This window comes from Lissotriton vulgaris, chromosome 9 (assembly GCF_964263255.1).
Source record: "Lissotriton vulgaris chromosome 9, aLisVul1.2, whole genome shotgun sequence".
Taxonomy (NCBI): Eukaryota; Metazoa; Chordata; class Amphibia; order Caudata; family Salamandridae; genus Lissotriton; species Lissotriton vulgaris.
Genome location: NC_141697.1, coordinates 29,093,955 through 29,108,915, shown reverse-complemented (window position 1 = coordinate 29,108,915; position 14,961 = coordinate 29,093,955). Strand labels below are relative to the sequence as shown.

The following is a 14,961-nucleotide window of genomic DNA, read 5'->3' as shown; positions in this document are numbered from 1 at the left end:
TCTCACAGAGGTACTGGCAGATCCTGACACAATAAAATAAATAGTCCTGTACTCTCAGTTTGAAAGAACATACTCCATTTTGAAGTGTGTGTACTTATCAGGATGAAACAGCTACCTCATATTCCGTTGTCATGTATCAGGCATTCGCTTGATGAAAGGATGATGAGCCGTGCAGGATACCCTATCTTATCAAGCAGAAAATTACAACCAAGAGTGCAACAAAATATGGCATGGCACCTCTCTTACATCAAACAACCTTAGAGAGAGTGTGAAATAAATAATTCAACTTTGTAGCTCAAAGCCAGTGAAAGGACTGCGCCACCTGAAGAGTTAGGTGGGCTTACCGCGCAGGCTGGGGTTGAGTCCCTTAGGCACCAGGTAATATCCTAGGTGAAGAAATCACCGGCCACATGTCGCTAGTTCTTGAAGTTTCATGGCCTCTTATTATGAAAAAATTTCTAGGTATGCCGATTCCAATGGGTGAACACTCTCCCAGAAGAAGGGGTGCCCTGGGTAGACTTAGTGTTATTTACTAAAGAGCATGGACTAAAACCATTGTGCTTTTCTACAAGAATACTCACTGTGCAAAAAACTATCGCTGATTACGCTTCGCTTTTGATTTTTAGTACCTCTTCCTTTTAAACTTTACATTAAGAAGTGCCGGTCCTCTTTGCTCACCCTTATGGAATAGGGGTGAAGGGGGTACTGTCTTCCCTTCCATTAAAAAACCCATATCATGGTTTAGTTAATTCTTCCCTTAATTTCTACCTTTCGCTCTGCATTATCCTTAACCACTATTACTTGAATGCACACTTCACAAATTCGTTCATCATTGCACGTTACGTAATTTAACAGAGAAAAAGTCTCATCATTCAATTAAATACGCCACCCGTGGCCGGCACTGATCGCTTTGAAACATGTTCAGTGACTTAACGTTATAGACTACCTGGAAATCAGAAATCTACTTTAGTGGGACGCTCTTAATGCACTAGACTTATGCTTCTTTGCTATATCGCTGGGGCACATTGGAAAAGACATTCAACTGACACTTGCAGTTTAAATGGCTCCAATGGAAACGGGCGTTTCAGCTGTGGGTTTCGACCTTTTTATTGGGATCCTTTCTGCCCATTCAGCCAACATGGCGAGCCCAAATAACCTCACTTCAGCCACAGACCATCCAAAGAACAAAGGCATGCGTCCAGAAGACGAAAGCAAACTTATCTCCGTTGATGGGGCAGGCAGAAAAGAATTATAGTAAAAATGATCAGAGTAAAAAACATCCTCTAGTGAACAAGCTCTACCCAAAGCCTAGGAGAGATCTATCACAGTTATACTACTTTTAGGAGTACATTATCAGCTCAACTACTCTGCGAGTGAAAGTCTTGTTATTCTTGTAGCCCTTAATGTACATTAAGTTTACTGAGTGTGATTCTATATCGGACTGCTAGTTTTCCCTCACCTGAGAGAGCCAAGTGTGGAAATAGTAACATGAAAACACACACACACACACACACACACACACACTCTGGTAATGAGAGGTGCGGAAGAGACATTTTAGTATCTGTTGACCTCATAGTTCAGCTACTACTGAAAGAAGTGAGACTGGTTGCAGCAGACAGATACTACCTGTAGTACTCGCTCTCCCATCTGCCAAGCTCAGAAGGGAGGCTCAGCATCCTCCTGCAGCTGCACTGCAGTCCTCACTATGCCCCTGCTATGCTACAAGTTTACAATATTTAAGGCATTGAATAGCTACACTGTACTCTCTTATCTCTCTGTGAGGAGGGACTGCACTAGTTTGGCACTGCACCATGGTAATCACCAGGCTCTCAGTCATGCTGTCCAGTTATATTTTTCAAGGCAGTGAGGAAGGACTACCCCAACATGCTGAAGCATCATGGTATGCACCTGCCCATCCAAAATATGCTGTAATTTATGCTAGATGGTGTTCTAGAGAAACAAGGGTCACCTTACTCGCAAGGAACCAGGGTATATATTATATTATATATCAGAAAAACAATGTGAATAATTAATGTATACTGACTGGAAGGTAGTTTTTTTAGGTCTTGTAGAGAGACATATTACCGTTAAACCAGAAAGCTAAAAGGCGGATTTTGCCGAGTGCATGTGTGTCCGTGCACGCGCTCTCCATTTGCTTCCCGAGCCACCTGCCTGCTTCACACAAAGCCATCAGCCTCCCTCCCACCTCCCCCCTAATTGCTTTCCCTTATCACGGCCGCGAGGCCATGAGCTACTTCAAAGGGATCCGCTCCCCGCCTCCCGCCCCCCCCCCCCCTTTGCGGCTTGTCTTGTCTATTGAGCCTTTCTCACCTCTCTCCTTTTCTCTCCCACTAGCTTCACTTCTGTGGTTTTCTGCTATCAACCCTCATTTCTTCCTTCCACTTTATTCCCTCCTGTCTATCGTTCTCTTTCTATGTATATCCAAGTCACCAGCCTCACCTCTGCTATTTTCTTTTCTCTTTCTCCTACACCTATGTGTTTCTCTACCCACTCTACCCCTAGAATTTTCCCACTTTCTTTTCTTTTCTAATCTCCTCTTTTGTCTAATCGCCCAGAAGCTTTTCACCTGCCTTTCTCCCTGTTTCAACCCTGCATTTGCTTCTCTGTCTGCCTTTAACAATTTATTTTCTCTTTTACTTTCTACATGTAATGGTCTCTATCTCTGTGCCTCTTTCCAGACTGCCAACCCCTTGTTCTTTCTGTGTCTCCCCGCAGTCACTAACAGCCCTGGCTTATCGTTGCCAAAACTGTTTGCTATCGAGTATCCATTTCCAACCTTGCATCCAGCAACAGGCTGTACTAGAGTGACGTTTTATAAATCATGCAGCAATTTGTTTAAAAAATCCATGCTGTGCTTATCCTGGTCACATTCGGTACTTTTAACTGGCCTGTCCGGCTTCACGGCGGTCCCCCCAAACAGCCCTTTGCATAATCAGCTATTGAGTGCATGTGATCTCTGGTGGGGCCTGCCTGCACTCTCTGCCTCCATCACAAGGGTAGATGGCCTGTTTCTCTATTGGCGTGACATTGTTTGCCTTCTCATTGGAAACAGTGCAGCCCATTATTACGTTTCTCCCAGTGGTATTTCTAGCAGCGACCTCCAAAGTGTTCACTTTCCCATGCACACAGCACTCTGGTGCCAAAAATTACTTAGAAGACTTTGGAGGCAGTTAGACTCCTGTTAATCAATCAAATCAATCAGGATTTATAAAGCGCAGATGCCCTTGCCTGGTGTTGCTGCAGTTTGAAACATCTTGTCATGGAGGTCTTTTATTTATCTTTATTCAAGACTTTTCAGACATCCATGCCTCTTCAGTGGATAGTTTGTGATTTTAGATTCGAAGTTTGGCTGTCGCTTGGATGCAAGTTGCATAGAACAATTTACATTAAAGTATAGTTCTGTTTTTATTATGCTCTGGCAAGTTTAATGTGTGGGTTCATGTAACTATTATTGAAGTATTCTGCTTATGAAGCTGCTGGTTGTCAGACCTAAGTTGTAGGCTATACTGCATGATGTGTTACAGCAACTGTGTGATGTTTATTCCATGCCAGAGCCCCTTCGCCCAAAACTTGAAATAAGATCTAATTCATATGCTTGTAGAGAGTACATTTCTTTCTGGTGGTCTCTTAACCTCATTACTGGTACCACATACATTCACTCCATAATACACAGGTAAAATACATTGTCTGGCTCTGCTTCCTGCTTGTTTATCTCCAAGTCTCTCTTTCCTTCTCTTTCTTTTCAGTTTGATTCCACTGACAACACTTGTGCACTAGTCCTACTAGAGCACAACTGCCGTTTTATTTTTTTCTTTGTTTTAAAGTGTGATTCCACTGACCGCACATCTACCATTCTGCGCTCCCTGGCAATGGGTCAATGTGCTAGTTATAGAGTACTTGTGTGTTCGTACCCACACGCCCCACACAACCCCCCCACACACACACACACCACACATACAACCCCCACACACGCACGCACAACCCCCCACACACAACCCCCCACACACACCCAGACCCCCCACACAACACCCCCACACAACCTCCCACACAACCCTATCCACACACAACCCGCCACACACAACACCCCCACACCACCCCCACACACACAACCCGCCACACACACAACTCGACACACAACCCCACACCCACAAAACCAACCACACACACAGCCCCCCACATACACAACCCCTCACCCCCACTCCCCCCCCACACACACACCCCCCCACACCCAACTCCACACACACAATCCCCCCACACACAACTTCCCCACACAACCCCCCACACACAACCCCCCCCACACACACAACCTCACACACACACACACAACCTCACACACACACACACAACCTCACACACACACACAACCTCACACACACACAACCTCACACACACACAACCTCACACACACAACCCCCCACACACACAACCCCCCACACACACAACCCCCCACACACAACCACACACACACACAAGCACACTCAACCACACTCAACCACACACAACCCCACACACACCCCCACACACGCAACCCCCTACACACACAACCCCCCACACCCAACCCCCACCCAACCCCGACACACACATCCCCCCACACACACAACCCCCCACACACACACAACCCCCCACACACAACTCCCCCCCCACACAACCCCCCACACACACAACCCCCCACACACACAACCCCCCACACACACAGCTCCCCACACACACAACCCCCCACACACAACCCTTCCACACACAACCCCCCCTCATACACACAACCATACACACACAACCACCAAACCCCCCCCCACACGCACACCCACACAACCCCCCACACACACCCACACCCACACACACAACCCCCCCACACACACACAACCCCCCACACACAACCCCCCCATATGCACCCACATACACAACCCCCCCCACACCCACACACAACCCCCCCCACACACACACAACCCCACACACATAACCCCACACACAACTACACAGACAACCCTACACACACACACACAACCCCCCCCACACACACAACCCCCTGGCACACACAACCCCCCACACACACAGAACCCCCCACACCCACAGAACCCCCACACACACTCACAGAACCCACACACCCACACCCCACCCCCATGCACCCCCCACACAAACACACCACCACACAACCATCTATCTATCTATGGATCTATCCATGGCCCTCCCTCTATCCCTCTATCCATGGCCCTCCCTCTATCCCTCTATCCCTCTATCCATGGCCCTCCCTCTATCCCTCTATCCATGGCCCTCCCTCTATCCCTCTATCCATGGCCCTCCCTCTATCCCTCCATCTGTCGGCCCTCCCTCCATCTGTCGGCCCTCCCTCCATCTGTCGGCCCTCCCTCCATCTGTCGGCCCTCCCTCCATCTGTCGCCCCTCCCTCCATCTGTCGCCCCTCCCTCCATCTGTCGCCCCTCCCTCCATCTGTCGCCCCTCCCTCCATCTGTCGGCCCTCACTCCATCTGTCGGCCCTCACTCCATCTGTCGGCCCTCACTCCATCTGTCGGCCCTCACTCCATCTGTCGGCCCTCACTCCATCTGTCGGCCCTCACTCCATCTGTCGGCCCTCACTCCATCTGTCGGCCCTCACTCCATCTGTCGGCCCTCACTCCATCTGTCGGCCCTCACTCCATCTGTCGGCCCTCACTCCATCTGTCGGCCCTCACTCCATCTGTCGGCCCTCACTCCATCTGTCCGCCATCACTCCATCTGTCGGCCATCACTCCATCTGTCGGCCATCACTCCATCTGTCGGCCATCACTCCATCTGTCGGCCATCACTCCATCTGTCGGCCATCACTCCATCTGTCGGCCATCACTCCATCTGTCGGCCATCACTCCATCTGTCGGCCATCACTCCATCTGTCGGCCATCACTCCATCTGTCGGCCATCACTCCATCTGTCGGCCATCACTCCATCTGTCGGCCATCACTCCATCTGTCGGCCATCACTCCATCTGTCGGCCATCACTCCATCTATCGGCCATCACTCCATCTATCGGCCCTCACTCCATTTATCGGCCCTCACTCCATCTATCGCCCTCACTCCATCTATCGCCCTCACTCCATCTATCGCCCTCACTCCATCTATCGCCCTCACTCCATCTATCGCCCTCACTCCATCTATCGCCCTCACTCCATCTATCGCCCTCACTCCATCTATCGCCCTCACTCCATCTATCGCCCTCACTCCATCTATCGCCCTCACTCCATCTATCGCCCTCACTCTATCGCATCACCACAGAATCACTCAGGGGCACCACAACATCACTCAGGGGCACCACAGCATCAATCTGTGCAACCATTCAACAACAACTGGTTTAAATAGGTTCTCACAATGTTTCAAGCTTTATTACAAATGTCACAAAAAGATGTTAATATTTCACTTCTGTTATTGGATTTTCGTTACAATAAAATACACTGAACATAATCTTCACAAATGTTATTTACAAAAGTTAAAGCTATTGCCATTATAAATTACAATAACTTTTATGTAAGTATTATTTTTAAAAAATTAAAAGCCATTGTTATTTGTAATATCAATACATTTAAGTCACGTAAATACAACACATATTGCATTACAAATACTATAGGTGTCACATTTGCGAAAGTTAAAACCATTGGCATTGTAAATGACACAGCTATTAATTTCGCTATTTTCAAAACCAACACAAATAAAAGATTTGGCATTTACAATACAATAGCTCAAACTTTCCTAATACGAGACCTATTGCATTGCAAATGCTTGTTGTTGTCTTGGAACATTAATGCATGCCACAACTTGTCACTTGTATATATAGGTTGTAATTTCACTTGGGACACCTTACACCTCCTTTCTATTTTTACTTCAATTTTCTATACAAAAGAATATTGCATTTTATTCCTTGGGTTGTTCGAATTCTCTTTTCTCTTTTTTGGTTGTACATCTCCTCACTAAACTATTGCCATTGTGCCTAACGATTACTATTATCAGAAGTACCATTGTTACTGCTTCATCTTTTCCACAGGTACCATTGTTTTTTTATAAATACAAATGATGTCAGCACCAGCAACCTGCTTGGATGTCGAACTGAGTGAGCCACGGTGTAGTCAAGTTGTTTAAAATCTAGAGGGCAGCCTAAGCCAGCCTGCTGCAGCACCATGTTATGCTCTACGCCATTCTTGCCATGATGTGCCCCTCCATGGTTTAAAACCGTGCATATGAGGTGCTTTTCTATGCTGCTGCGCCACAGCACTCTGTGCCACCCCAAGCCCCACTTCTCTTGTTTAACATAGTGTGGAGGTCCTGCATAAACTTGCTGCCTCACTGTACCCAAGCCACGCTGAAGACTTATGTTATTTACATAGCGTGGAGGGCTACAATGTTGAGTGCCATGGAACTCCCTATGTAACTCCAGCCAGACTAACACACATTTTATGCTGCAAAGAGGGCCTACACCACACTACTTGCACCACAGTGCTCACTCGGCACCGGCTACACTGAACACTTACGTTATTTAAAGCAGTGAGGAGGGCCTGCACCAGCCCGCTGCTACACATTTCATAGGGGGAAATCGTATTTTCATCCTTCAACAACACAATCAGATTCTCCAAAGCAGTCTTCATCAGGTCCCTCCAGGTGTTTTCTCCTTCGATGATCTGTAAAATGAGAAGTTTTAAAACTCGATGCAGGAAAGCAATCCACACCAAAGCTAAATGTAGGCAATGCTCCCAATATTGCTCAAAGGACAGAAATGTAGAGTTACCAGAGCAAGAAGTGGACAAAGCGGCCATTCCTGACTGACATCCAAATAAGAGTTTAAGTAGAGTTACAGGAAAGGACTATGTAGCTCGAGCTAAGCAACCAGTCGGCTTCAATCACAAGAGATAGGGGAAAAAACACGGCCTACATACAAAGTGAAGGCGGCCCTTTTAGACCGCTCAACAGAAACCCACTGAACTCTGCGTTCAAGGAAGCAAAACTCGCAGGATCTAAAAGGGACGTTGTAAAGGAGTTCACAGCAAGTCAAGTTTGGGGGAGGAGATGGGAAAATTCCAAGAACATGTTGCGAGATGGTCAATGATGCAGCAGGTGATAAAGGAAGCAGCATAATTCTGAAAGGGCCAAATGCAATGCAACTCCCCTTGGAACACAGCGTTCCAACTGTGGTAGAACAACAAGAGTAGAGCACCCCGAGTGGCACAGAGGCTAAAATGAAAACATCTCTGGGAGTTTGTCCGCAGGAGTGGCCTACATATCATCGAATACCGCCCCAATCTGTAGGACAGCAGTGGTTTGGAGATCCATGCTCCAACACTTCCAGTCCCCAGAATACTCACCTGCCGGTTGGTGTGCAGTTCCCAAGCTGACTCCAGCTGAGTCGCAATATTCCTTAACGTCACCACCACACCCCGAGGCATGCTCTCGACTGCCTTAAAGTGATCATCGTATAAGTCTCTCGCTGTGGCGCGAACCTACGTGTAAGAGAAAGATATTAACAAGTCAGGATACAGCATACAGGGAGGTCTTTTAAGGCACACTAGGCTGATGAGCCCTACAATCTGGGCAAAACATACAATTTACCTGAACACAAGACACTTCCTATTCAATTACTCATCCGCACCCTTCATGGTGATTGAAATCATTGACCCTCGGAGATCAAAACATCAAATCAATCAAGGCAGAATTTGCTGTGCTTTTGTCTGGTAAAAAAATAAATCCCTACTCCAATTCTAACTTTCCACTTTTGCCTTGCTCTTAGGATTGGGATCTATTTATGTGAGCTTACTCAGCTCCAGGTGAACCTTCTTCTTGCACCTGTGTTCAGGTGGTACATCTGTCAGCCTATCCTTTATTGAAGGTAGCTCTGGACAAGGTCTAATGGAAGTTGGTTCTTGTGTTCTTTGGTTCTGGAGTACCACAATCCAACCATTAATTGCTCTGTGAATACTGTTGTCAAGTTAGCAATGATAACTTTCTTGCACTCTGCTAGACTTATAATCATGTTGTCCATGTTTTTCACCACACTTATTTGATATTATAGAACACTGCATGGTGTCTAGCTTTTGTTTCATACTTTTTGGAGAAAGATTCAAAAATCGTTACTGAAAAAATAAAGCAAGATGATATAGTTATCTTCTCTTTGAGGTTGCTATTGCAGCATTGTTTACAGTCTGTGTCTGGTTGCACTGAGCTCATGATACGCTATTTACAGAGTATGTTTTGTGTATGCGATGTGCACATTATACCAATTGTGCAGGATTAGGCCAAGCCACTTTCCACAGACTTACAGTCTGCTAAATCTGATTGTAGCAGCAATATGACGGATCAACTACAATAGAAACACAAGTCACACAGACCACAACATGTAAATGGCAAAACTGAAGAGCCTGTTATGCCAAGTCACACGATGACTATCCCCCAGAAGGCAAGTGCTTACAGCGTCTTTCACTGGGGAAACCTTTAACTAGATAAACACAGAAACACAATAAGACTCAGAAAAAATCAGTCCGAAGGTGACATCAGCACCAACTAATGGCCAACAAACATTTTAAAAAAGAGAAAAAAATCTGAATTACTGATTGCCAATTATAATTCATTGGGTCAATCACTGAAAATAAATACAGGTATGCACATGCTCACAAAATGATCTGACCGATGGGGAGCTAGCATAAAAAAGCAACAAAGGCCTTTAAGTGGAGAAGTGTGGCTCACTGGTTAGAGGAGGCAGACCTGGAAGCAGAGGTCAGCTCGGGACCAGGGTTCAATTCCCGGCTCGGCGAGGTCTCGAGTCCTAAAATGTCCATGGACTCGACAATTCTCGCTCCAGTGCCTACTCGACTCACGGGTTCACACTCTGCGACTCTGGGCAATAGCTTGCTTAATCTCCACAACGGCCCCTCGCGGCGGGATGCCTGGCTTTCACCTTGCGGATACCCTGCCGGGGTTATCTCACAGGGGAATACCAGGATGGGTTCCCTAAGCAAGCGCTTAGAAACCGCTCGGTGATTTGCGCATTCCTGTACATTTACATTTAAAGGACGCAGCTGTTGCATAACCCATGAGGCTGTAAATTAAAATGAATGTCCTAGGGGCCTGTGCAGAAAGGGGGGGGGGGGGGGTCTTAAAAAACCGATGCTTTTACTGTTAATGGTTTTCACAGCCGTAATGGTCTTTCCAGAGTTTTGACAGATGTGAGTGGTCCTTAAAGCGTTACCCATTTATTGTTCTAATATCTCTGAGAACAGGTTCCAGATACTAAGCAAATGTTTCACGATCCATAAATTTGGGACAATTTTTTGAGGTGCTAAGGCCGGTTTCGTGTTCTATCGTGTCACTACAAGATGATGCAGGGAACTGTGCAAACTCCTATGCATGCAAAAATATATACTCATTTTGTGCTCAAACAGGAGACATCCAAATGTGCTTAATTCATAGAAAGACCAAAATAAGCAACAATTCTAGTTATGTAGCACAGTTGCCCAAGAAAATTGGCACCTTAGTCAGCACTCACTCCATGAACCATAAAATATAATAAACCTAACCTGCAGTAACTATTTCATTGTTTGTTTCACTCCCAACCCTCCATCCCAAACACTGACCTGGAAGTCTTATTTCAATCTAAATTCTAGGTCAGGACCGGAGGCGAGGATTATGCTCTACTTTCTTTATTTTGCTTTCCAGCAGTATTTAACTATTACATCAAAAAACTATCTTTCCCATGATGCACAGAGAAAGGGTTAACAGGGATGTACCAATCAACAGTCGAGGAAGTCCACAGAGATAGGAGTCCTCTGGGTAATATCCTTTTCCTTTTCTTGCTCGCCAGCAGTTAAGTCACCCTTTTTTCCAGTTCTTTTCTGGTTTTGCAGTGTTTTTAATCGTTTTCTGCTTGCCTTTTTGTGTATAGCTGCCTTACGGGACTTTGCCGCAGCTGTGTTCAGGCCAGGGGAGCACTATTCATGGCTCCATTAGTGGTTGGGGCTATTGAAACGTGTGTGGGACTCATTGCTCCACGAGGGACGCGCTGCCATCATCTGAGAAGTGTGCGTCCCTGTGGAGCATGTGCCCGAGGCGCTCAGAAGCCTTAATACCCATGTCCTCACTAACCCTGGGCGAAGTACTACGCTACGCTCGCGTATTTTGTTAACTTTGCACTACTTCGTGCTAAGTGAATTGCACTTAGCACAGTGCAAACTAGCGTAGCAGCCATTTTTTGCTTGCTCGCGGTCCTCAACGTCAAGTTGGCGACTGCGAGCGAGCAAAATGACCGAGGAAATGGCCCATGCCTACTCTGATACTCACTCTAATAAGGAGACACCCCCTCAAGCGTGCGCCCAAGTGCAAAGCGAATCCTGGCATTGATTTGACTGCATTTGAACGCCTTAAAAAGGCTTTTTGGCTCCAATCCCGCCCCGTAACGCTGACATTTTGGGGGATATGGCCGTCCAAACTCTTCAACTGCCTGGATGAAGAAGACTATTCCCATGACTAGTCCAATGACGAGGCCGGTCCCTCCAGCCCTGGTACCCTTCATTAGTACCAGTTCCAACCGAGCCGTTCAATGATGCATAGGACTCCTCTGACATGCTAGTCCCGGATTACCTTTTGCGTCCCCACTCAGCAGAGTGGCCCCTTCCAGTAAGGTATCTAAGTTTGTCGCAGGGCGCCTTAGGAAACCCATAGAAAAGGAAGTCAGGGTGTACCTTAGGGAAAAATGCAAAATATATTAGGGACCCAAAGAAAGGAATAGATAGATCCTGGAAGTCCTACCAGGATACGCTTTTGGATCTCTGTGGACCAATCACTAAAATACTGCATCTGGCTGAAGAGGCCAAGACCTCCAATACACTGCTTTCTCCTGAGTCCGTTTCAGGGTGGGAGCAGCGCGCCATAGTGTTTCTAGTAAATGCAAACTGCGTCCAATCGACAGAGACATTGTTCCCTTCTCCTAAAGGTCGACCCCCAAACTGAAGGATCCAGCTTCCTCAGAAGCAGGCGTTTTGACACAAGGTGGGCTCTTTGGAGAGCCATTCATTAAGGAGTTGGGCACATTTGTTGCTATGTTCACCTCCCCGAACACGACCAAGCTTCTATTGAGAAGATCTTTCATCCTAGAATTTTTGTTAGGGCCAGCCCTGGCAGAGGGCGCTCAGCTGTCTACTTTTACACCCAAAGCCCTCCTAGAGAATTCTAGAAATCCCAACCCAGACAGGGAGAGTTCTTCCAGACAAACAAGGCGAGGTCGCCGACGTCGAGGTTCCAAAAGCACCTCCATAGGGTCGTTCTAAGCCCAAACAGATTGGAGTTTGCCTTTCCCTCCATCGAAAGGTGGGCAGCAGACTGGTGCTGTTCGCTCATAATTGGGTGAAAATTACTTCAGATGCATGGGTCCTATAGACCTTCAAAGTTTTTTATATAAAAAATTTACGGGAGCCCGGTTGAAGAATGCCGCACTCGTATGCTGGTTTTTGTAGAAGATCAGGCCACTCTGATAGACCAGGAGGTGTAAAATCTACTGCACACAGGAGCAATATACCAATCCTCCCTTCACTCACAGGGATTCCTGACCAATTTATTCTTGGTGGACAAGGCTGATGGGAGGCAGCGTCCGGTCATCAACCTAAAGGAGTTCAATAAATGGCTGGTTTACCGCCATTTCAAAATGGAGGGTATCCACCTGCTGCACAATCTACTTCGTCACGACGACTGGATAGTACATTTGGACCTGAAGGATACCTATATGGTGGTACCTATTTTTCCCCTCCCCGCAAGTTTCTACAGTTCAGAAGGTGGGTTCTGGTATACAAGTTCACATCACTCCCATTCGGACTTTCCTCAGCTCCTTGGTGCTTCACCAAGGTCCTCAAACCGGTAACGGAATCCCTAAGTGCTCGAGATTTTTGCCTCATAATTTACCTCGACGAACTCCTCCTTTTGGACCAGTGCCTATCACACTTGACAGAGCAGCTCCAGACAGCTGTGGACCCACTGCAGAGTTTGGGATTCGTAATCAACGAGAAAAGGTCCCTTTTGACTCAGGTCAAGCAGACAACCTTCCTTGGGTTTGTCATAGACTCAGTCCAAAAGACCTAAAGCCTACCCTCTCGAAGGTATCCAAAATTCGCAGGGAGTTGAAGAGGACGTTGGCTAAGTCCACATCTCAGGCAGGTTACCAGGTTGGTAGGTCTTCTGTCCTCTAGCCAAGCGATTTTCCTGGGCCTCTCTATTACAGAGCCCTCCAACACCTCAAGGTATTCAATCTAAGAAAGGGTCTGCAGTATTCGAGCAAGTTCCCCTGACAGAAGAGGTGAAGGTGGAGATGAGATGGTGGTTGGACCACATGGAGACGTGGAACAGGCAGGCCATACTCGGTTCAGATCTATATATAGTGATAGAATCGGATGCAAGCAAGTCAGGGTGGGGTGCTCTCTGCGGGGACTCTTTTACAGGAGGAAAATGGTCCCCATATGAGCAACAACTCCACACAAATTGTTTGGAGCTAATGGCGGGATTGTTTGCAATAAAGTGTTGGACATATGACAAGGTCAACTGAAGTATTCTCCTCAAGATGGACAACGCGTCAGCAGTTCGCCCCATAAACATCTTGGGGGTACCAAATCCAAGACACTAGCAGGTCCAATCAAAGGCGTTTGGACCTTCTGCCTAGACCACAGTGTCTCAGTGACGGTGGAGTATCATACCCGGGTGCCCAACGTGATTGCGGATTGGTGCTCTAGAGCATAGTCGGACATAAATCTGTGGCAGCTTAATCCCCAATTTTCGAGAAGCAGCATGCTCTTTGCGGACCGTTCTTGGTGGATCTCTTCGCTTCAGGCCCGATCATCAAAAGTATTTCAGTTGGAAGTCAGATCCTCTGGAAGCAGCGACGAATGCTTTCCTCCAGGATTGATGCCAAGGGACAGGTTATGCCTTCCTGCTATTTGCCAAGATCATGCGCCTCTCAGCACAGATGCACAGACAGAAGTCAACAGTGGTTTTGATCACGCCCTAATAAAGGACTCAAGTGTGGTTTCTAGTTCTGAAACTTACATGGGATTCTCTCCTCCTCCTACCCCCTGATATCCTTCTGGGTCACTGGGGAAATCACACCGAATTCAAGGTTGCATGCCCCTCAAGGCCTGGCGGAATTCAGCAACACTGGAGACTCCCTGGCCTTTTACAGGAGACAGAGAATACTGGCAGCGGCCTGGGCAGACACCACAAACAAGCAGAACAGGTCCGCATAGGTTGGTTAGTACCTTCAGAACGATCAGGATTCCATGGGGTGCGAAGTGGTTCACGACATGAATTTCCTGACTTTCTAGGCATCTCAGGGATTACTGTCAATTCTTACAGGTCAGCCATCTCTGCAGGTCATGTTCCCATCCAAGGTGCTCTGGTGGCCGAACATCCTTTGGTATGTAAGTTGTTGAGAGGTATTAGTTTGGCACTTCCTTCAGAGCCCAGATGCTCACAATTATGGGTTAACAAGTTATTGTACCTTTTTCGTGCTTGGCAGACAAACAAATACTTGTCACGCACGGAATTGTCGGCGAAACTCGCAATGCTTTTGTGTTTGGTATCATGCAGGAGTGTCTGATGTGTGGACTTTAGACATCTCCGGAAGGGTTTTTACCCCTCGGAGGGTCACTATTCACCTTTCTCGCTGCACAAAGTCTGACTCCACAGTGGTCTTTTATCCTGCTGTTGATAAGCTTCTCAAGTGGAGTATGGTTCGTCACCTTACGGCTTATGAAAGCATGATGGAGGAACATAGTTTCCCAAGTAAACTCCAACTTTGAATATCTCACAGGAAACGTTTCAAAGCAGTCACTCCTCCCTCTACAGCATGTTGAATCTGATGGGTCATGCAAGAAGCGGGCACGGACGTCCCGCAATTTAGGGCCCATTCAAGGAGAGGGGCAATGGCGTCTGAAG

The 14,961-nt window shown here is 47.0% G+C and overlaps 1 protein-coding gene across 10 annotated transcripts in view; it reads right to left on the bottom strand.

Annotated features, from left to right (window-relative positions):
• Positions 1–14,961, bottom strand: part of HECTD1 (HECT domain E3 ubiquitin protein ligase 1) — a 665,243-nt gene that overhangs the window by 352,210 nt on the left and 298,072 nt on the right. For all 10 annotated transcript variants that reach the window (XM_086936975.1, XM_086936976.1, XM_086936967.1 and 7 more), the window contains exons 16-17: positions 8,361–8,495; positions 7,533–7,679 (exon numbers count right to left, since the gene is read on the bottom strand). In XM_086936975.1, coding sequence (XP_086793101.1) covers positions 7,533–7,679; positions 8,361–8,495 — 282 coding nt within the window. The remainder of the gene's footprint in view (positions 1–7,532; positions 7,680–8,360; positions 8,496–14,961) is intronic.